Source organism: Eufriesea mexicana, unplaced genomic scaffold (assembly GCF_001483705.2).
Source record: "Eufriesea mexicana isolate 0111107269 unplaced genomic scaffold, ASM148370v2 scaffold736, whole genome shotgun sequence".
NCBI lineage: Eukaryota > Metazoa > Arthropoda > Insecta > Hymenoptera > Apidae > Eufriesea > Eufriesea mexicana.
In genome coordinates, this window is record NW_016908886.1 from 320,558 (window position 1) to 346,167 (window position 25,610).

General features: G+C 35.3%; 1 protein-coding gene across 1 annotated transcript in view; it reads left to right on the forward strand.

Annotated features, from left to right (window-relative positions):
• Positions 1 to 24,275, forward strand: part of LOC108546583 (collectin-12) — a gene marked incomplete at its 3' end in the record, with an annotated part of 86,483 nt that extends 62,208 nt beyond the window's left edge. Inside the window, exons 2-6 of the mRNA XM_017898762.1 lie at positions 610 to 690; positions 18,121 to 18,202; positions 18,649 to 18,743; positions 23,563 to 23,715; positions 24,078 to 24,275. Of these exons, the coding sequence (XP_017754251.1) occupies positions 610 to 690; positions 18,121 to 18,202; positions 18,649 to 18,743; positions 23,563 to 23,715; positions 24,078 to 24,275 (609 nt within the window). The remainder of the gene's footprint in view (positions 1 to 609; positions 691 to 18,120; positions 18,203 to 18,648; positions 18,744 to 23,562; positions 23,716 to 24,077) is intronic.
• Positions 24,276 to 25,610: the final 1,335 nt, after the last annotated feature.

The following is a 25,610-nucleotide window of genomic DNA, read 5'->3' on the forward strand; positions in this document are numbered from 1 at the left end:
GGAAAGTAACAGATCTGTGGCGCCATTATTCTCACCTTCGCCACTAAATGGATTCCAAGTTTAAGGAGATTCGATGATTTTTTCGCAAGTCTTCGGCAAATTCCTTCGTTTCCTATATAATATATAAAATTTCCAGATTTTTCTATAGTACCAGGACCTAGGTACCCTTACTGTCAGGGCCTGCTAGGTATTCTTACTGTCGAGCCCACTAGCAGGCCCAGGACGAAACGCATCCCTTACATTTCCTTTCATTCCCACTAGCACCCCCACCATATCGAAGATACCTGCCAACCAACCTGCTACAGCAACCGTGGGGGGAGAACCCCCCAAATTAAAGGATTAATTACTTCGAATTTTTCACGTGTGAAATAAATTATAAATTAATATCGACCCATATAAAATTCAGGGATACTAAATCGCCATTTTAATTTCGTCCCCGTTATTATCTGTACATATTTTTCGATAACAGTATAAACAAGATAACCCTCTACCTAGATACACCCTCCATAATAAATATAACAGCCAATTTTTATATACGGAATGTCGCATCAATTTTCTCTTCAATTTGTTTTAAAGCGTCCACGTTCTAATTTCAAATTTCTTTTGTAGTTCGACCAAGACGAGGATCTCGGCTCAGGCGATGTGAATATCGAGTTGGTCGACGGGCCTGACGACGTAGACATTAATACAGTGAGTTGCGTGATGAACTGCGTTCCTCTAAAATGGCGTCAAATGCCAACAAAATGGCGCGCGCACTAATCGTCCGTTTAACCGACAGCGCCGCGACTAACCTATTTAATTAACTCAAAATTTAACGATACGCGAATTTTTTCGATTTTTATGCGACGCGTCCTTACAAATTTGCAAGAATAATCTTTCGTTGTTAAAATCGAATGAAAGCTCGGTTAAAAATCGACCGGTTGAATGAACGAGAAACATTTCTAGCGATCACCTCTGGCGCCGGCGCTTGTTAGCTCGTAATTGTCGTTAATTTTGTAAGTACTAACAAAGGTAACGACTACTGAACTTTTTTCTGCCTCGGCAGAAACGACCGTTTACGTTTTAACGCGAATATTACAACGATCGTCCTACGAACCTTAACCTAACCTAACAACCGACGCCATAATCGCGATGAGGAATTTGATTATGTATGTTGCTTCTGTTTCACAGTTTTAACTCGGTGGTTGGACGTAAATGTGAGTTAATTAATGCTTTGCTGAGAGACTAACTTTGCTTGTATTAAATATTTTTTTCCTCTGTTTGGTGGAAGTGAGTTGGTAAAGATAGAACAATACCTAAAACGAAGTTCACGGATTATTTTAAATCCAATGCTACTTTATTCTACGAATTCATCGTTCGACAGGAATTTTGGTAGCAAGTAGGTAATTGAATAAAAATATTCTGAAAGAAAAATTAGTTTAAACGTTAACTAAACTATCGCTAATTGTGAACAGTTATAAAATGCTCGCAGTTTATGGCAGAATCTTTTACTAAAAATGCAATGAAGCATCTTTATGTGGCTGTAGATAATCCGAATAAATTTCGAAAATATTTTCTCGAAATTGATCTTTATGCCAGGATCAGACGCTACAGGAATCGAGACACATTATCCACGATTTTGATGAATATAAAACAAGAAGAAAAGGAATTCGTAGCACAAATATTTTTAATTTATACAGAAACATAAATACAAACCAACAGACTATAGCAGAAGATAATTTGAACTATAAATTCATGCTCGTTTGGTGATACCGACGTACAAGGAAGATTTTAAAACCACACATTTTGACAAGTATTTATGACGAATAAATTATACAAGGAAGGATTAATCGTTCATCAAAGTGACAAATATTCTTTACTCGATGAAGGTACGAGTACATAGATACTTGTATATATATATACATGATATATATAAGCCATCAGAATTTCCTTTTCTACTTATTGGATTTCCCTGTAAATTCACTCTACAATTAAATTATCATAATAGAGAAAAATGGTCGAATCTGTAATTCATAAATTTTGATTTTACTATCACTGTTTATAATTTTAAACAAATGCAAAATGTATCAAGGACTCGGTATACAGTGATAACCATCAAATCCTCACGAGATAAAGGAAGGCCATAGATTACATTTATTATAGATCTTCGACCAATCGCATAGGATTGGACCAAGTGTTGCCAACCTCCTAACAAAAATACCTAAATAAGTCCGATTTTCATCGAAACACTTTCGTTACTGGAAAATAACATGCAACGCTAACTTGGCGATTCATATGCTCAATTTATCACGAAGAAATACAAAGAATAATGACCATCCACGTACAACGTTTTAATATCAACCCTTCGAGAATGGCAGAGATCTATAGGACTGTTCGATAACCCGCAAAGAATTCCTCGGGAAGCTGTGCGACGTTAGAAGAAGAGCACGATGATCGCTTTATGGGGATAATCTTCGGGACACTGGGAGAATAATCTTGGAAATTCTGACGGGATCTTGCATCAGTGACTGGGCCGAAAACGCTTCGTTCCTCGGAAAGCTCTTCAAGCCTTTCCATCGTCGTCGTTCCCAGAGTTCCTCTTAATCCAAACGAAGTTCTGGCCACGTCGCGTCCTGACACCCGTTTCTCAAACTTTTCCTCACCCATTCGATCTTTTGACGATTAAATTTAATAAGGAGCTAAAAGATTTCGTTGTCACCTCTTCGTTTATGCCGCGCTTGGATTTTCGAACCGATTAACGCTACAGGTAACTGGGATCTCTCCGTGTTCGGAATCCCCTCGCGTTATTAACATTCTGTGATCGCGAATAGTTGCTCCTTCTTTGGACGAAGAGTAGAATTTGCGGTTGGAATGCCGGTGTTCATTAGGCTTGCATAATACCAGAAGTTATGCGGGTTAATGATAATTAATTCTCATTAAACCTGCTATGTTTCGAATTGTTCTAAACCGGCCTTAAATCTTCGATTAAAAATTCTGTATCTTTTACGTAACTTTATCGCATTTGTTTAATTAACGCGTTGACTGCCATGGTGGTCATCAGTGACCAGTACTAGTGTGATAACCCCCTACAATCCTACTTTCAAATCTTACTTCCCCTATATAAATTATCAACCTCCTGTGCAATTATCTGGCGCCATACCCAAAAATAGACTTCTTATTTTAAAAATTAAAAAATTAATAAAAAGAATATTTTATTAAAATTTAAATTTATTTATAATATTTTTAATTAATTTTATTATATAAAGAATAATTTTATTATTATTACACCCCCTTCACAAACGCTTCATCCCGATTTCCCTCGCCGTCAGACATTTTATCTTTGAATTAACCCTCTTCATAAACATCCTACCTAACCTAAATGTCCTATCTTAAAAATTATCACGAACACCCTATCTTGATTTTCCATGCCAAATTTAAAACCAAAGGTATCACGGAACATACTTTCCTCCAATATCCTTTCCTCAAATATCCTTCCCCACTCTCTGCAACTACCCCCTAAAATCTCATGTATGAAAGTTGATCGAGCTAGAGAATAAAACAGTCTTAAGCATTCCATCAAACTATACAGAGTTTCGTTCAACTTTTACTCGCGAGTTGCATATGTTATTACTCTTTGCATCATTCATTAACCGATTTTGGAATATTTGAACAACGTGAATAAATAGAGAACTTCGAATAGAAAGCATTAATAATTTGCACCATTCTTTTCCTTCTTTGCAATTTTGTTTGATAATTCGTCATTGTATCCCAAGAATAACAGAAATTTTATCATGGCTTCCTGAGTGTACCAAAATCTGAGAAACACCGATTTCCTTTTCAACGTTTAATAAATAAAGGTCTGCGATTCACCTCTGCTCAGTTAATACAAAATTTTCCAAAACCGACGGGATAATTGTGGAGTCCTCCGCATTCCCATTACAAATACCGAAGCAATTCCAACTATTCCCAACAAATCTCCGACCCGCAACGTTCGCAAGATTCCAAGCTGGCAGACCTGTCCTAAACGAAAATCGTCGCGGTACGAAAGGTCTGGAGCTCTTTCAGGGATCGATCACGAAGCCCTAACAGTTACCCGTCAGACGCAGTCAGGGATTCAATCTCGGTTAAAGGGAATCAGGTTATTCGGACGAAATTAACGAGCAACAAATCGTGGAGGGAGGTGGTACGATTTGAAAACAGGTTCATCAAAATGTTATTGAGTCCGAGGTATTTTTCTCTGGATCACGACCGCTGCTGGGGGTGCAGAGGCTCCGACGAGCAGAATGCTAGGAATCGAACGGTGTTCGCTGAGGAATTCACGGAGGAATTGGGTCTGGATGGGGTGTCGAGGGTGTCAGAAAGGCGGTGGAAGGTTGCAGGATGCAGGGAGACAGGTCTCGAGATGCAAAGAAATAGAAACGGATGGGGAAAGACGAAGCGGATGGACCGGATGTTGATGAATGTAAGAGAGGGTTCGAGTGATGAAGGAAGGAAGTTTGGCTCTTGCCACCTAACCATCCACGATGGCAATTAGACGAGGCGATCTACCTCTGTCGGAGCTAAACTTACCAACTGGAATTGACTTTGACTTGTCCCAGTGGTCGCAGCGAAGGATGCATCGGTTTTGATCCGAGAGGTGCCAGCAGGAGCGAACGTTTGTTAAAAAGGCTCTCCTCGTTCACGGTCTAGTGGATTTTAAACGCGAATCAACTTCAAAGTCGGAGTTAATTAAAATAGGAGTTAGGGTCTTGTAATTCGGTCGTAATTACTTGCAGGAAGGGCGAGTGTATTTGAACGTCGTAAATCCATGGAAATGGGAAGTCGCAACGTTTTCAGTAGTATAGTCCGTTATAGGTCGGACATTGAACGTGACTGATGTTCTACCTTAACCTCTTCCAAGCATAAACAATATTTCCCTATTAATTAATCATCAGAGTCAATAATCTCGTGTAATTATCCACCTTTCGTCGATTTTTATTTTGTTATTCGAGAAAATATAATTAAAACCAGAAATGTCGAAATATTGTATCATGGTAGTCTTCGATTTCAAATCTAAAGTATATTCGTAAATTTTAATTACTCCAATTATCGACTAGAAACCAGTTTTAATAACGATAAAAGTTTCGTATAATGAATCAAGGATAAAATTACGTTGTTACATTCTTCGCTTTCGAATTCAAACGTATTTATAAAATTTAATTATTCCCATTGTCGGGGTGTAAGCCAGTTTTGTTCGTATTATTCGATACTTTCGAGTATTTTACTCTTTCGCTGAAATAAGCAATATTTTATTAAATTTTCGATATTTTTCTTAATGGAAATACTTTTCGGTTTTATCTGGTGTTATTTCCGCAATAGAGACTGTCAAGGTTAAATCCGCGTGACAAATTCATCGTGTTTCGAGCTCTCGTATCTAACCAGAGTTTCAACGTGGGTACGATCATCTTTATTATACACACCGGTCAGTAAATATAAACACGCTTTCACCCTTATCTTCGTTGCCAGCAATATGCTATCCCACAATGCAGCCACTGACAAACAATTCTTCCGTAAAGGGGCAGCCGCGGTACACAATTCCTTGCTAGATTTGGCTTTGGTGGACTACTTTCCGCCAGCTTCGCTTAAATTAAAGTCGAAAGGCCAACACTCTGTAAACTTTGCCCAAATTTAACGAAGTGTGGCACAGAAACCTTGTATGGTTTCTACTGCAACGTTCTTTGTACTTTATTTATGTACCACGTGAACCTCGTATGGTGTATTAAGAAATATGAAACACGTTTCGTACATCCGAAAAATCAACGAGGGAACCCCATTCCTTTTATCCTTCGTAAATTTATTCTCGAAATTTTGTAAGCAGCAAATATTTTGTATCAACGATGTTAAACGATGTATTTAAAGAATGCTTTTAACAAAAATTCGCAAGTTTCGGTATATTTGTTGCAATTTTAAAAGTGCATTGTACGACGACAGTTTCGTCATTTCAATCATTTCAGTTGTCAATGCTTTTACTGAATTTTTAATTATAACGACATGTTTGTTATTTAAAGATGAATACCAGTGACTATAATGATCACATTGTTTAGTCCTGTGATTTTGTATAATTATTTTACATATTAACGAGGAATATTAACCCTTTACACTCCAACAATGAATGGAATATCGAAATAAAATAATTCTACGTCTTATTATTATTATCATTATTTACCGTTTCAAAAATATCGTCAACCTTATGGCAGAAGATCTTCGAATTACTATTTTCTTTTAACGAAAAAATCGCCAAGTGCAAAGGGTTAATAACAATTTCGGTAATGATTGCAGAACCACATTCAAGTGTTCATCATCTCGGTTGATTATCAAAATAACAATTAACGACGTATAATATCCCAAATATTACCAAAAATTACACGAAACCGAAATGAAGAAGAATTTATCCAAAAATGACCGAGGAGGTTATTCTCCCTCAGTCGTTATTATTATAACAATTATAGCGCGAGTGTATACATATATACAACTATTGCGGCCCTAGGACCGCAATATTCAAGGTCAAGTGGAGGACTGTTTTATATCCTTATAGCCAGCGTCCTTTGACTTGTACACACTCTTCGCCACCTAGTCACCACTTGGGTAAACCTTAGCAAGGACCAATACATCATCCTAAAGAAGATAGGTACAAGGACCCAAATTATTTAAACTTCCATCACCACAGAAGGACGTCGAAGCTATCACACGCTCCCAATATTATTCACTACCGATAGGAAGACACACACCCGCCACTTACATTTCACACCAACCAATCGGTAGATAGACAAAACTTATAAAACCACTGAGACAGCAGTCCCAAGAAGGGTTCTCCTAAAAATCTCACGAAAGCAGGACAAATATCAGGACCAGACTATCAGCCAGGACCCACGACGATTAACTCGGTACGAGAGACAGTAACGCGTCAGAACTCTGTAATTCAACCCTAGCCAGGTCTAGCTATATTAATTTAGAGTAGGCCGCATCCCAGCAACATTGTCGCATCTGCGTAAACGGGCCTTACAACCTCGCGAATCTTCCGCCTTGCGAGTTGCAGTGTTCGGGATGCAACAATATAAATTACCTCTAATTTGGTTTCAAAGGGTTAATTAAAAATAAGAACGTTAGGAAAGGGCACGAACGGAAAACACTCGCGATAATTTACCCCCGAATTCTCTGATAATTGTACAGTAGCGATACCATAGTCATCACAGTCCAAAAGTATATCCCCAGGTTCGCGCGTCTCTATATACGTCTGCCTATATTTCATTCTCTTCCACTGCAACAGTTACCATACCCATAGTATAAACTTCTGGCGCTGAACGAAATTAACACAGGCGTTCGATCGACGGAAAATAATTAAGAATACTTTGCTCCAACTTTCCGACACGAATTCTCCTCGAACGTCCGCGTCAACCGAGCCGTCCGGAAAATTCGTTCGTACTTTCTATCCTCGTCGATCCGCTGAAGGGAAAAAACCGGAGACGACGACGACGAAGAAAAAGAAGAAGAACTGGAAGAAGTAAAGAAAGAGAGAAAGGAAGCCGGGGGAATTTATTTCACCCGTGAAATCCTACTTCAGAAGAAAAGCTGCCAGGACGGAGATGCAAAGACGCAGCCGTGCATGCCGGGGCTGATCAGGATGTACGTATACCAGGTGGACGAATTCACTGGAACAGCCTGCGGTTTCTCTCGTCCTCTGCGTGTGCTACGTGTTATTGCGATCAGCCATCGAGTTCACATGTGCCGCCATGATGCAGTTCCAGGGATGCAGCTCGTGTACTGATGAAACGACTCTCCTTGTGGCCTCATGACCCGCTGTTGTCTTGAGAATGGCTATTGATTCGATTCGCTCTTCTCTTACTTTCCGGTCCTCGAGTTTTAGTACATGGTTCACGTGTTGGATCGGTGAAAAAGGTCGTGGATTAAAATATTACATAGTAATAGGGATAGGAAGAATTGTACCCTAGAATCGCAGCAGCTATTGGTGGACCTCAGATGGTTGAATGTTAGCATTGTAATAGCAATGATAGAGGATGTGTGTTTATGAAAGCTACATACTTGGAAGATTGGGTGGTACATAAGTTTACAACAGCCAACGTTCACACCCTCATCGTTAGATGGAAACGGAGGTTCGTTTCTCGCAAGTCTTCACTGAAACGGGATCTTTATTATTCATAAAATAATACGATACATTTGATAAGACATAAGCAGCATGGTTTCACTTTTGAACGAGTTTTTCTGCTCTTAAGTATGGTTGGTTTGCTGATAAATGATTTAACCCTTTGACGATTTTTGGCTAGAGAAGAGTAGAAATTCAAAGATTCTCTACTAAAAAACGTTTTAAAATACTTTTTCGAGCAGTAAATAAAGAATTGTAGAATTATTTGACTTCGATACTTAGCATACTGTTATATTGCATTAAATTTGATATATTAATTAATATCGATCTTCCAAATTTTATGAAATGGTGACTGTAACTCACCTCTCGAGTGCAAAAGGTTAATTGAAGATCAGCCCTTAACTACTGACATCCAGTTTCTAAACTTTCGTGTGGATATTGGATGTAGTGGCTTCAATGTTTTGCCAATGCACCTTTCAATTTTCCATAACTATTTACCATTATTACTCGTTGTAACGACGTTTACATCCTCATCGCTAGATGGGAAACAGAGGTTTAAGGTTTCTCATAAATCCTAGCTGAATCCACGATTCCCTATGAATACAAGTTCCTATGCTACCTAAGTATCCTCCGTATAAGATAGGGCCTGATATAAGGCCTCAGTGACGAGTCCACTAACAGGCCCAGGACGAAAGCATCCCTTCTTCGCGTCCTTCTACCTGCTACCTATCGTAGCAAAACGACAACCTGGATACCAACAAGCAGCACATGGGAACCACAAAATATCGGTACCCCTGTGGAGGGGACCATCCACAAGGGTTTCTCGTTTTAGTTTAGGAAGAGATAGGGCTAATCTAACCTAATCCTACGACAATACTGTAGAAACAAGACCTCATTCATAGTAACTCTGTGGGGGCACCTCACAAGTCTTTTGATATAGCAATATGCTCACGAAATCGTTTAAAAAAATTTTTTAGAATATGCAATATTCATTTTTCTATCGATACACTTTGTTTCTTAGGTTAGGTTAGCATTGTTGCTCGTTTTGGTTGAGGAGGAGATAGGGCTAACCTAACCTAATTCTTCGACAATACCGTAGGAACAAGACCTCATTCATAATAACTCTGTGGGGACACTCCACAAGTCTTTTGATGTAACAATATGCTCACGGAAACGTTTCAAAAATTTTCTTAGAATTGCAATATTAATTTTTCCATCGGTACAATTTGTTTCTTAGGTTAGGTTAGTATTGTTACCGAAAAGTAATAGTATTCTCGCAGGTGTATGTAATATTTGTTATCATCGTCGCATACGTCACTCACTGATCCAGTGACAGTGTTATAATGTAATTTCCCGTGGTAATGGTTCATTTCCGATATTCACGCCTTCTAACTCATATTTCTTCGCGATAATCGATCGTACATTCGTGCGGGAGCACAGTTTCTATTGTATACCTAAATTTAAACTGGAATTTGATCCTGATCTACTATTCGCAGAAATTACCATTTCGTAATAAGACTCTCTTTACAGAGTGTAAAGCCACCGTGGAGCTTTGAGTCGATATACAATAAGTGGCATTCGATGTCGGGTCTAGTCACTGAATTCTAAAGGAATTTACGCGTTCACGAAGCCGGTCATTTCGTATGCAACAACCTAATAAAAGCCTGAAAGACGGTGTTACGGAAGAACGATGAAAAAGTTTCTTGTTTTAATTCAGATATATCCGGATAGCGTTTGACACGTAAGCGAGTTGAAAAAGGTTTTGAAAAGGCACGACACGGAAGCATTGCATACGTGTCCAATTTTTCTTACAAACGAAGGAATGATTAATTCACTTTTATGCCTGACAATCTGGTTCGCTTCATGAATATTGGATAACACCGACATTGGAACGAGTATTTTCTTTGTTGCGGTGCTACACTCCTGTATTACAGAAAATTCCTGCAAACTTTCTCGGTCGAAAATGAAATTGAAACGTAGCTATTCGAGGGCCAGTGTAAATTTCAGCTAATTTTCTGTGTCACTATTTGACTGTTTAATCATTTGCGTAGCAACCCCTTAAAGTAAAGCGATCGTGTCAACGTTTGGAATTATAATATTTACCTCGTGCCATTTTTAATATATCGTGCAGAATGGAATTATAGTAAACGAATTTTAGATTTTAAATTCGTTTAGAATCCGCCTTTAAATAAATTCTATTCAAACGAATATCGAAATGGATAAAAATAATATTAAAAGAGGATTAAATATATACATAATAAATTAAACGTTTGGAATAATAATATTTACCTCGTGCCATTTTTAATATATCGTGCAGAATGGAATTATAGTAAACGAATTTTAGATTTTAAATTCGTTTAGAATCCGCCTTTAAATAAATTCTATTCAAACGAATATCGAAATGGATAAAAATAATATTAAAAGAGGATTAAATATATACATAATAAATTAAACGTTTGGAATAATAATATTTACCTCGTGCCATTTTTAATATATCGTGCAGAATGGAATTATAGTAAACGAATTTTAGATTTTAAATTCGTTTAGAATCCGCCTTTAAATAAATTCTATTCAAACGAATATCGAAATGGATAAAAATAATATTAAAAGAGGATTAAATATATACATAATAAATTAAACGTTTGGAATAATAATATTTACCTCGTGCCATTTTTAATATATCGTGCAGAGTGAAATTATAGTAAACGAATTTTAGATTTTGAATTCGTTTAGAATCCGCCTTTAAATAAATTCTATTCAAACGAATATCGAAATGGATAAAAATAATATTAAAATGGGATTAAATATATACATAATAAATTAAACGTTTGGAATAATAATATTTACCTCGTGCCATTTTTAATATATCGTGCAGAGTGAAATTATAGTAAACGAATTTTAGATTTTGAATTCGTTTAGAATCCGCCTTTAAATAAATTCTATTCAAACGAATATCGAAACGGATAAAAATAATATTAAAACCAGATTAAATATATAAATAATAAATGAATATTTATACAAATGGGGATAATATCGAGATGAAAATAAATCAGTAAATAATAAATTAATACCGAAAGATTTGTAAAATTGGAAATGAATTTCTAAATATTTTATCATAAAGTTCGATGCATTATATACCGTTTAAGTCATTAAGAGCATTCGTTGGGTAGGAATAAATATTTCGTCGCGTCGTTATAAATGGAATTGCAAAATGCCAAACTGAATCTCGTTTACTTACGAGCATACGAGTTTTTGTTTGTTACATAGCTCGTCGATGCATCTGCCTGTTGGCTGTTTCATTATTCATTTTGTACACGTTCACGTGAAATTCAGTTCGAGTATAGAAATATTTGATCGGTAAACAAGGGCCCGTATAAAATATACCCTTTCGTCTATGTGAATATTTGCGTGCGTGCTTTTACTTGTGCGTACCGCCAGCACGAAATGTAAATTTGACTTCCTGTGTACGTAGAAAGACATGAATTACAAATTGCCTCGAACGTGACTTAGATGCCTATCGGTTCGGTTAAAATGTTAATTACCAAATAATTCCATTCCCTATCGATCGGGATGAATCGTTGGAAATATCTCGAACGATGAATTTCTCTTGAAAATAAATAACAGAGATTTCACAAAATTATCTCGAATAATAAGATCGGGTACTTTTTTCATCCTAAACGGACGTTGACGTTTAATCAAATTCGAAGAAAAGAAAATTGCGGTTGAGCTTCGACTCGGTAATTAATTCTGCGAACCTGATCAAGAGAAACTGTCGAATCGTTTAATTAACCGGGTAGATGGCGGAAAAAGGTGGAACCTAATTTAAAGGGCATAATGAAGCACTGCACCGTGCAACGACGTTTCACGGAAATATATTTCCCGCGATATCAGACGCATCTGACTTTTAACGTAAATATATCGTTCCATACATTTTTAGCTCTTTGTTGTATCTGAACTAAATATCAAGCACTGTGCAAACGATAGAATTTATTTTCTCCGAATTATGCATCACGCAATACGTTAATTGCGAAATTGTGAAATTATGGGCGTAGAATGTGTAGAATAAAGGAAGAGAATGTGTAAAGTCACAAGGATACAAAGATACTGTTGGGGCCCTAAGTCTCAGATTAAGTGGAGGACTGTTTTATATCCCTATTGCCAGCGTCCCTTGATTTGTATACACTCGTCGTCACCTAGTCACCACTTGGGTAAACCTTAGCAAGGACCAATACATCATCCTAAAGAAGATAGGCATAAGGACCCAAATTATTTAAACTTCCACCACCACAGAAGGACGTCGAAGCTATCACACGCTCCCAATATTATTCGCTACCGATAGGAAGACACACACCCACCACTTACATTTCACACCAACCAATCGGTAGATAGACAAAACTTATAAAACCACTGAGACAGCAGTCGCAAGAAGGGTTCTCCTAAAAATCTCACGAAAACAGGACAAATATCAGGACCAGACTATCAGCCAAGACCCACGACGATTAACTCGGTACGAGAGACAGTAACGCGTCAGAACTCTGTAATTCAACCCTAGCCAGGTCTAGCTATATTAATTTAGAGTAGGCCGCATCCCAGCAACATTGTCGCATCTGCGTAAATGGGCCTTACAACCTCGCGAATCTTCCACTTTGCGAGTTGCAGTGTGCAGGATACAATAGATACAATCAAATATTCATTATGTTGTATATTGTAGGATGCCGAAAACAAGTTTTATTGTCTTCAGCGTACAGGAATTAAATATTTGTATGCTCCTTGTTTAATCGAAGGAATTCGGGCCTTCACAAAATGTTTTGAGACACCGAAAACGGAGAGAACAATATGAACAGAATGATACGAACGCTAAACTCGGGAAATTAATTTAATACAAGAAAAGAACACTAAAGTATCGTAATTAATCATGGAAACACGCCCGTGTCGGTCACAATCTATTTCTATGAGGACTCTTCAACGCTCAGGACTCTGCCTGTGTCGTCAAGGGTCCTGTTTTCATGCTTTTCGCAAAGCTCGATGTCATGCTTTTTCCAATCACTAGTTGGCTGATACGATTCGGACGATTAGCGATTTGCTCTCGTAAAAATTACGTCACTTTGCCGATTCGCAATTTGCTCTCGTGAAAATCGTGCCACTTTGTCGATTCGTGATTCGCACCCTGTGACGATCACGATTCCGATCGCATGCGTTTGACCTCCCTTTAAGGACCACGGAATTTAGTTTTGCTTCTAGGAATAGCCTTTCATAATGGTGTCGATTGATTTTCGATTTGTTTTCTAAAATAATTTAACATAGTATAATTTAACATAGGGCATTGATTGTAATTTGTAATTTATTTTTCTAAAATAAAATCCCAAATCGTTAAATATTAACCGATTCATGATTTCTCTTTCTAAAATAGCATTCTATATAATATTTTTCTAATATTTAAAGAGGGAAACGAAAAGTATTTTCTATGCCTCAGTATAATTACAATTTATGATCATTCTGATTTACTCTTGTTACCGACTGAATGTTAAAATTGATTCAAGATTTCTCTTCCTAAAATATCATTCTATATAATATTATTTTAATATTTAGAAAGGAGAATGATAAATATTTTCTCAGCCTCAGTATGTTAGTAGTAATTTGTTTTTCTAAAATAAGATCCCAAATCGTTAAATATTAACCAATTCATGATTTCTCTTTCTAAAATAGCACCCTATATAATATTATTCCAATATTTAAAAAGGAAAATGACAAATATTTTCTCAGCCTAAGTATAATGATAATTTATGATCATTCTGATTTACTCTTGTTACCGACTGGATGTTAAAATTGATCCACGATTTCTCTTCCTAAAATATCATTCTATATAATATTATTTTAATATTTAAAAAGGAGAATGAAAAACATTTTCTCAGCCTCAGTATATTAGTAGTAATTTGTTTTTCTAAAATAAGATCCCAAATTGTTAAATATTAATCGATTCATAATTTCTCTTTCTAAAATAGCATTCTATATAATATTATTCTATTATTTAAAGAGGAGAATAAAAAATATTTTCTATGCCTCACTGTAATTACAATTTATAATCATTCCGATTTACTCTTGTTACCGACTGGATGTTAAAATTGATTCAAGATTTCTCTTCCTAAAATATCATTCTATATAATATTATTTTAATATTTAGAAAGGAGAATGATAAATATTTTCTCAGCCTCAGTATGTTAGTAGTAATTTGTTTTTCTAAAATAAGATCCCAAATCGTTAAATATTAACCAATTCATGATTTCTCTTTCTAAAATAGCACCCTATATAATATTATTCCAATATTTAAAAAGGAAAATGACAAATATTTTCTCAGCCTAAGTATAATGATAATTTATGATCATTCTGATTTACTCTTGTTACCGACTGGATGTTAAAATTGATCCACGATTTCTCTTCCTAAAATATCATTCTATATAATATTATTTTAATATTTAAAAAGGAGAATGAAAAATATTTTCTCAGCCTCAGTTTATTAGTAGTAGTTTGTTTTTCTAAAATAAGATCCCAAATCTTAAATATTAATCGATTCATAATTTCTCTTTCTAAAATAGCATTCTATATAATATTTTTCTAATATTTAAAGAGGGAAACGAAAAATATTTTCTCAGCTTCAGTATAATCACAATTTATGATCATTCTGTGGTACTCCTGTTACCTACAGAGTGTTAAAATTGTGGTCATTTTTCTAATTTCTGTATCACTAGACGCATTTCTCTTCCTTACTAAAGAATTGCCCTTATTAAAGGGAACTACGAGATCTAGAACTCCCCTGTTACAACGAAATAACCGAAATCTGGTACTCATCAAAGCGCGATATCCGGTCTGAAATGTTTCGTCGTTTATTCTTGGGGAAAGGAGCTTTTTTGTGGAAAAACGATTCGATAGAAAATCGTGGAGCCAGTTTAATATCACCCTAAAGCGTCGCTTAAAAGATCCGGAGGATCGTAAACGTCGGGCTGTCGTTGCATTATATTTCCCGCGGGAATTCAAAATCCGCGGGTCCCATACTGACCCAGTTGCGCCATGTTCTCGAGTTTCTACGACCCCGTGTCCTTAGCGAGCAATTCCTCGAGTAACGAACGGGGAAAAATTATTCTGACAGGCCACTGTTCGTGCATTATAAAGCGCGGCGAGGGACGAAGCAGTTGAAATGATGCGGGGAAGAAGGAAATTGAATTTAAACCTGGTTGTGGATTTAAAGGAGCAGAGGGTCCACGTGTTTTATGTTTGTCTTTTAAATATTTACCGGGTAATGTTATTCATGATAATATTCGTGGTGTAGATTTGTGATATAGGGGTTACTATTTCTTCGATATTTTTATTTGGGAGTTATGAGATAATAAATTGATAATTAAAGTCAATTAATTTCCTTAGATCTGTAATAATAATTTTGGAACTATATATATATAAGTGTTTTCTTAATTTTTTCTTTTGAGAAGATTGAATTTTTTCCTAGTTCTTCACTGTTTATAATTTATAATATGTCTATGGTATTTGGAAGATTGGAAATTTCCAAATAATTTGAAAATATGTAATGTGAATTTTACGAATTGGATTGTTCTCAGTACTCTAACGATGCCTGGAGTAAATTTTTAAAATAAAAATTAGATCTTCCTCGGTTTTTCTAATTTCACAAATCACAGTGTTAATGTCATTTGGAAAATTGAGAGAGAAAAATAGAAATGGATAACGTACTTAACACACTTTGTGAGTCGATTATTTTTAATCGTATAACAATATCTAGATACTAAATTTAATTTTTTGGACCTCATAATTCACAGTGCTATCATATGAGTGTCATTTTGGACAATGTGAAGGAGAGATAAGAATCTGTGGACTAAGTTTAATAAAACGAATTTTGCAAATTAGATTACGTTGATATAGCGTGGAAGATCGTATCTAAATCGTGTTTCGCAAAAGTTTCCCTCTAACTCTGCGTTTTATTAGATCGTGTGAGAGATCGAGTCGAAATGATTTGAAATATGCTGGGTGAAATATTCAAATGGGAATCACTGTGAATATAAACGAATCAATATTGCGGTAAAAAGAACTTTCAGATATGTCAGCCGGAAAATCAGCGATAAATAACTGTCAAAACGCGGTTTGGCCCGATAAATCTGCATCGTTGCTAATAATTATTGGAAAGTACTTAGGGCAAATATGTGCTAACCGTTCCGCTTGATTTAACCGAAAGTTCATTAATCACCGTCTACCAGTGCGATATCATTCATTTTTCGATAGGATAAAAAGTCCGACTCGAAAAATTGATCCTCCAATTTTAAACGCCCTAATTAATCTCCAGAGGAGATACTTGATAGAAACTACAACTGCGCGATGCCAATAGTCAATCAGGCTGAATGAAAAATAGCCTGCTCTTTGTTCCATGAAAAATGATTCGTAAAAATGGCGAGGGAAAAATTATTCGAAGCTCTTTTACATCCTTCCTTCTTTTCAAATTCTTCGCTCCTTGCAATACATAATTACAAATTTTGTTCCGAAACTTCGTTACACGAGAAAGCTTTCGTTAAATAAAAGAAACGAAATCGTAGATTTTAATCGACGTGCTATTAATTAGATTTTACTCCCGCTATTAATAAGAGTGTCTAAATTCAAAATAGAGAAAAGAGAACAATAAATCCAATAAGAGCCAATTTTATTAAAAAAAGATAACAAAATATGACGAATTAATTATCTTAAATAAAACGTCAAAGAAAAACAGGAAAGAAGTATTCGATTTAAATTTAAACAAAATACTTATTGAAATACCGTGAAGCTTCGTTGATTAAGCTGTCAATAAAAATTCAAGTGAAACGAATCAGATATAGTCGGACACTCTCGCTATCTCATCAAGGAAGGTATACTATTAATAAGATTTTACTCTCTCTATTAATAAGAGTGCTTAAATCCAAAATGGAGAAAAGAAAACGATAAAAATAGTACCAATTTTATTTTTAAAAAATCACAAAATACGATAAATTAAATATTTTTAACAAAATGCCAAAGATCAACAGGAAAGAAGTATTTCATTTAAATTTAAATAAAATACTTATTGAAATACCGTGAAGCTTCGTTGATTAAGCTGTCAATAAAAATTCAAGTGAAACGAATCAGACATAGTCAGGCACTCTCGCTGTCATCAAGGAAGGTATACTATTAATAAGATTTTACTCTCTCTATTAATAAGAGTGCTTAAATTCAAAATAGAGAAAAGAAAACGATAAAAATAGTACCAATTTTACTCTAAAAAAAGTCACAAAATACGACGAATTGAATATCTTAAATAAAATGTTATAGAAAAACAGGAAAGAAGTATTCGATTTAAATTTAAATAAAATACTCATTGAAATACCGTGAAGCTTCGTTGATTAAGCTGACAATAAAAATTCAAGTGAAACGAATCAGTCATAGTCGGACACGTTCGCTATCTCAGCAAGGAAGATCGCATAATACTATTACCATTCTGCCATAAATTATTGTAGAAATTATTTTAAGTGGAAATTATAATTATTATCTAGAACTGAATATATTTAAAAGGAAAAATCTAGCACAATATGGAGTGCTTATGAAAATTGAATTATTCCAAACAGCATGAAGTGCAGTTAATGAAATATCTCGTTGAACCAGTTTCTGCTTCGCTGATATTCAACAGCTGCCGAAATATTTCTTTATTCCGCTAACACGAGCTTTTATGTATTTCCTAACGACGCGAACTCGATAGCAAATCGGTGTGGATGTAGTGATTCCTCTGCTTTCCCATCGCAAATAAATCGAGCCAACGCAACGTGCAATCAATCACACCCGCATAAGCGATGAAACTTTCGCGCTGTTCGTTTTTCTTCCAGCCTTCTCCCACGCTCCCTTTTTTCTCCCTTCCTTTTTTTCTTTCTTTTACCATATAACGACATATAAATCACGGTTAGTGTTCTTATTCACCGTTTCTTCTTACCATCCGTTTTCAGATCGGACGAGACGATGACGAAGACAGAAGCGAGGAAAGCAATCCACCGCCATTCATCACACCCCCTCCTCCCAATCCGGACTGTGAGTAATCGCGAGGAATTTGAGAGTTTATTTAATCATAAGATCGCAGATAAGAAATATCCTGACTGCTGGCAGCGACGTCGAAATTCCATTAAAAGCCGTTTCTTTAATCACCGAAGCCTCGTTACTAGCATCCTTTGACTCGGATATTCCGGAACGAAGAAATTCTGCAAGAAAATTCGCTGTTTTAAATTTTCCAAACGTTTCAATTCCTTCGTGAAATTTATTAAAAGCGGTTCCAATTCGAAACTGAGCAACGGGTATTTATAATTTCTTTTTATTTTCATTTTCATTTTATTCTCTTATAATTTTAATTTTCTTCGTTGTTTTGAATATTTTGGAAAATGTTTTTCTAAAGTTGCTGGTCGTCAAAGGATGCTTGGTTAGGTTTCGAGGTAGGAAATATGTGGGAGATTGTTTGTAATGTGCTTTTTTAAATTTCTCAGACAAAGGGCCGAAAGGCGACAAGGGCGACAAAGGAGAGAAGGGCGAGAGTGTCAGGGGAGCACCTGGCCCCCCTGGTCCACCTGGTCAAGAGGAGGTAAATAATTTCACCAATATCGATCTTGTAATAAATACAAAACTACACTCTTTTCCACACCTAATTCATTCGATATTTCCATAATTACATTCTAGAAAATAAAATGAAAAAGTTACAACTTAAAAATTACATTTTGGAAAATTATCTGTGACTTCTCACCAATTATCAATGAGCCATTCATTTTATCCAATGATATCTTCATAATCAAACTTGAGAAACCAAAACAGGTATGAGTAAGAAAATATTCACATCGTTTCTTAAAAATGATCAGAAATAGAAAATTGTCTTATCCTTTCTCCAAGTGATTACAAAAATATTCAGCGACTATAAAAATTGTCCAAATATAATATATCAAAAAAATTATTTCATCGTTACTTTGTATTGCACACGTTTACACTAGAATAATATAATATTGAACGGATAAATCGGTGTAATAGCTGTATAGCTTTGTGGTAATCAATTAATTTTTAATTTTTTAAATTTCTAAAATTAATTTTTTAATTTATAACACGTTTCAATCACGAATCTTCCAATATTTCGAAACGAAACAGGTACGACTTAAACCTATACGACTTTCAAAATCACAGACGAATTATCAATCATTTCTATCGCTCACTTTCTACAAAATTAAAATAAAAGAATCGAACAAGTAGAATCGAAAACGTGGTGAAAACTCGCGCCAATTCTAACACACGACAGCCACTAACTCTCGTCCATTTCGAAACACGGAATTAAATTTAAGGTAGGACTTAAAGTTGACTCGCATCCGGCGCTGCCGTACGTACGACTGCTCAGCGGCACGTAGAATGCATAAATGTCCGCATAATTTATGCAAATTGTACACACCGAACTATATTATATACCTTAGCGTATCGCATGCGTTATATCGGGTGTATGCATCGTGCCGCACCGAAGATGTTCCATTAGCAATCCTTACGCAAACCGCTGGACTTCCTGCTGTAATAGTTCAGTAGTCTATACACGTATAAAGGCAGACCGAATGCGTTGCGCATATTACGGGGCCCCGTGTTTGCATCAGGTTTCGCTTACGACCACGCGTTACCGCGTTGTTTGGTACGAAAGAATATCGAATGACCTGAATACAGCTAGTTTAATGTCGTTCATCGACGAATGCCGTGGAAAAAAGTTGAGTAAAATCCAGCAGCTTTTCTTGGAAAACCGGCAATTCTCGACGGTGGTCCCTTTTTTGATTATTATATTCTGTATTATGTTATGGAATATTTAATATTTTGGTATCATGGAGTCTATAATATTGGTATTTCAACCCTTCGCGTTGGACGAATTTTTGGTAAAGAAGGGTACGAGTTGACAAATTTTCTGCTATAAAGCTGAGGATATTTTTCGAGCAGTAAATAAGAAATCGTATAATAATCGATGCGCAGAATTATTTAATTTCGATACCTCGCGCACTGTTACAATATTTTAAATTTGATATATTAATTAATATCGAGCTTCGAAATTTTATCCAATGACGACTAAAGAGCGCTTCTCAAGTGCAAAGGGTTAATATCGCAAATCGTTATATACAACAATACTATAGAATATTAACTCTGCAGTCGACAGGCGATTTTCAATTGCCATTTTGCAATATTGCATAGATTCGTGTCTAATATTCAATTTATAATAATATAATAGTATGTTACTGAAATATTTAGTGACAATATTACGTAGTTTGTACAAAATTTCTTTTTAAATTATTGTAACAAATATATTCGAATTTGCAATAAAAAGGTTAAAAATATTTATATGGATTGACAAAAGAAGTTATATATTATCATATTATTTGAAATTCATTAAAGGAAGATTTTTCTCGATTTTGGAAATAAGCCCTGCTTTCGAAGAGCTTCTCAGTGATCGTTAAAGCAATTTCTCTTTCTTTTTATTATTATTATTTTTTTTTTTAAAGAGATAAAGAATTGTTTGTAATTGTTTATTGCGGAATTTAGGTGATTACGTATGCAATTTGGGTTACGTGAAATATTCTTTGGTATCGATATTGGTGCTCGTGGAGTTCTATTACAGCAAATGAATAATAATTCAGTAGTAAGGACGCGTAATAAGGGATACGGCGTGTGTATCGATTTAGCGTTATTCCATGGGCTCGTTGAAACGGCATTCATCTTTTATAATGGAGTAACGACGGCAGTTTATCGCAGATTATGAGTGCCACTATTCGTTGGACGTTTCTAGCGGGAGAATATATTTTCATAGTTTATGACACTTTTTCATTGGAAATTCGCGACGCTTGGTAATTTTTCCACGGTGTTACGAGTCTCGTATATTTCTGTAAATTCGAACTGTCTTCGTTCTACTTGATTAAGTCGAGAAAAAAGTCACATCGAGCATTTTTCATCGGTAATTCTCATTCCGATGATCAAATTTCGCGATTTCATTGTTCTATCTGTCTTCTCGTAATCCTACAAAAAACATAAAATAAAATAAAAGCGGAATAGTCGGTTCAAAATATTCTCTTTCTCGAAGCTTTTTTTCCATTTTCTTTATACATTTATAATTTTTCTCCCAATTAAATAATTGTTTCGTTGTATTATATCAAAGATTTGTTATAATTCTGTAAATTCGCGTTGAAATTATTCTCTTTTTACTGGATAATAAAAATAAATATTTCTACGAACTCCTTTGAAATCCTTCAGATGTTTTTAAACGTTTAAAATTATTCTCTCATTCGTATCGTTAATTCGCTGTTATATCACTGACGCGTTATAACTCCAGAAAATTCACTTTCGAATCGCGCACGTTTCATCGGACGAATAAAAACTAATAATAATAATAAATATCACTTGGAACTGCATGGAATCGATAACCTTTATCAGGATAAAAGCCCCTCCTCGTTTTCATTGTCTTATTTATCTTTTATAATGCCATAATGGGCGTAGAACGGAGTGAAATGAGCAATTCAAAAAGTTCCCTTTCGCGTACTTGAAATTGTTTGATTATCGGGAAACTGAAATGGTCGCCTATTGTTTAAATAATAATACAATTCGAATGGAAATAAAGCTTTAAAACCATCCGCTTTACGAGTGTATCCAATTTGCGAGGCGCTTAAGTAGCTACGAGAATCTGTACTTAACAGCAACGAAGATCCAGCACTAGAGATCTCTCATTATTCCGGATATATACCGGTACACATACGTATTTCAGCAATAATAATTCAGTAGCGCTTGTGCATATGAAGCGGGCTTGAATGCATTCCAATCCGGGATCACTCATTTATCTTGCTACTCGAGCAAGCCAATTTACCCAGCATGCTGAAGTACTGGTAACCACTGCATGTAACATTGATTACAGAGGAACCGCTTTCACGATATTCACTATCTTCCGAAATTATCAGCATACGGGTATGTACGCGACTGTATTTGTTTAACGCCTGATGCATTCAATCCCCGGCTCGAAACCGCTCTAATTCTCGGAAGCTGATGCTCACCGTTGAATCCGAGGAAAAAAAAAAAGAAATAGAGGAGGGAAAAAAGAATGGAAAAATCGGAATAACATCGCGTGCTGGCATTACGTGGAAATTTCATGAATTCGAGGGAACGATGCACGTTATAGGACAAAAGTTGACCGATTTTCTTTAAACTCTAGCGAGGTTAAAACAGATGGGGTTCAAATGGAATTTAGATACATTCGAAAAGTTAAAGGAAATTAGAATGAAAAATTTATTTGAAATTAAAGAGCCGAAAATTTATACGGAATTTTCTAAATATTTAAATTCATCGCGTTGTAATTGAAAGCTATTGGTTTGACAAAAGTTGGCCGATTTTCTTTATACTCCAGCGAGGTTAAAATAGATGGGGTTGAAGTGGAATTTAGGTACATTCGAAAAGTTAAAGGAAATTAGAATGAAAAATTTATTTGAAATTAAAGAGAGCCAGAAATTTATGCGGAATTTTCTAAATATTTAAATTCATCGCGTTGAAATTGAAAGCTAGTAGTTTGACTCTATGATTGGAGGAACCTATGTACGTTATAGCACAAAAGTCGACCGATTTTCTTTAAACTTTAGCGAGGTTAAAATGGGTTGAAGTGGAATTTAGGTACATTCGAAAGGTTAAAGGAAATTGGAATGAAAAATTTATTTGAAATTAAAGAGAGCCAGAAATTCATGCGGAATTTTTTAAATATTTAAATTAATCGCGTTGAAATTGAAAGCTAGTGGTTTGACTCTATGATTGAAGCTACAGGCGTTGAATATATTATACTGTAATCGAACGATTTATACTTATATTGGAATAATTTTTTATTTTACTATGACAACGTGTGACTGGGAAGTTAGTGTCTATTTCGCTTGTTTATTATTTAATCACTGCATCTTCTCGTTGTTAATAGTCCATGATATCGACACTGATCAGTTTATAACAATTTTCCAATTTTTGGAATTCAAAACGAGATAGAATTATTGTAGTCAATTATAGTATTTACGTATGATTGTACTTAAACAAAATTTCGATTATAGAAATGTATTTTAAATATATTTCAAATATATTTTACGACACATTCATTTGCTAGTAGTACTACTCGACGCTTAAGGCTACGAATGCTAATTGCATTCGAACGAAGCAATTCCCGTGTCTTGAATCGCCTATCACAGAACCACAAGCCCTCGAAACCGTGCACACAGTATACAGGGAGTAAATGAACAATTATGAAGTCGCTGGATAGAAGTTTTGTTATCCTGCAATTCGATTATCCGTTAGTAAACCACCGACGCACGTAACCAAGTTTACCCTACCGTAAACCCGCCGAGTGTATTTGCAATGACAGACTGATCAAAATGCTGCAGGGTCCGCAAGGGAAGAAAGGAGAACCCGGCACGTGCACCTGCAATGCAACAGCCCTGATGGCATCATTTACGATGCCAAAGATGATCCAAGGACCGAAAGGGGAGCAAGGAGTGCCGGGCCAAGAAGGGAAACAAGGCCAGATGGGGCTGACGGTATTGACGCTTTGTAAAAACCGAATGCTTCTCGATAAAAAAGAAAAAAGTAGCGAGGAAAATGAAAAGGGAAACAGGAAAAAATCAAGAAAATTCAATTATGTCACAACGACTAATATAACGTTATGATAAATAAAGAATATTTCCCATGGACTAACCAAATAATCCCATCAAAACCTACGTTTTCCAAAACCTGTCAATTTATATACATGTGTATCTTCATTTTATAATCCTTAAACGAAGACACGTGATACGTGAATTTTTTTTCTTTTTTTTAAATATACTATTTTTTGTTATCATAAATAATTTTATTTTTGGTAGTCGAAATTCTTGAAAATGAATGATTCCGGTGGATTGTGCAGGGTGTAGCTGGGCCACCTGGTGAGAGAGGGTTGGAAGGTCCGCAAGGTATTAAGGGTGACAAAGGAGATGCGGGAATAGCGGGACCGGAAGGGCCTCAAGGACAAAAGGGAGACCCTGGTCGCGATGGAATACCGGGCGAAAAGGGCGCTCAAGGACCCCCTGGACCACCCGGAAAGGGCGACTTCTCCAGATATGACGTGAGTCACGATATTCCTTTTAAATTACAATCGTAAATATAATAAAAATTTTCTTTTCTCACAAAGGAAAAATAAAACTTGATTTACTAATTGGCAAGACCTTTGTGCAAATATCGATATTTTATTAAATTTAAAAAAAATTCAAATTATTTACATATATTTTATTTATTTATTTATAAATAAAATACAAATTTAAATTAAAGAAGAAAGAATAGAATTGTAATTATTTTTACTCCATGATGATAAGCTTATTAATCAAATATAAATAAATGCAACCATCATGTGAATCAAGTTTTTATAGAATTGCGATTTTAACTAGAATTTTACAAATTTTCTAAAATATTTCTCATCCTGTCAATGATACAGTGACAACCATAAATAATTTTCATATATTATTTGATTTAGTATCACTATTTCTCCTATTACAAAATTATTAGATTTTAATTACAGATGTTAAATAGAATTTTACAAATTTTTAAAAATTGTTCTGATCCTATCAATGATACAGTGACAACCATAAACAATTTTCATATATTATTTGATTTAGTATCACCATTTCTCCTGTTACAAAATTATTAGATTTTAATTACAGATGTTAAATAGAATTTTACAAATTTTTAAAAATTTTTCTGATCCTATCAATGATACAGTGACAACCATAAATAATTTTCATATATTATTTGATTTAGTATCACCATTTCTCCTATTACAAAATTATTAGATATTAATTACAGATATCAAATAAAATTTTACAAATTTTCTAAAATATTTCTGATCCTGTCAATGATACAGTGACAACCATAAACAATTTTCATATATTATTTCATTTAGTATCACTATTTCTCCTATTACAAAATTATCAGATATTAATTAAAATTTTACAAATTTTCTAAAATTTTTCTTATCGTGTTAATGGTACAACAACTACCATAAATAATCTTCACATACTACTTAATTCAGTATCACTATTTCTCCTATTACAAAACTTTCGATGAACATAGAAATCGCCGTGTTTCAATTGAACCATACCTACATCGGTAGCAAAATCGTTCGTCGTGCCATTTAGAGAATATCCTGCTCGAGGTGTTCATCCTTTACACCATAAAACCTTTCAATTATCATTTTAACCCGTTCCGTTAACCGCACGGTAACAGAATTTACATCCCCATTGAACCACCCCTGGTCGTAAACGCGTGCGCATTCGATATAAACTAGCCCAAAACCCTCGTCTGCCACGGGCGAGAACGATTTCTACTCAAACGGGAATACTAAGCATCGCGAACGGGATAAACGAGGTACAGCCAGGCGCCATTAATTTCTGTCGTTCCCGTAAGA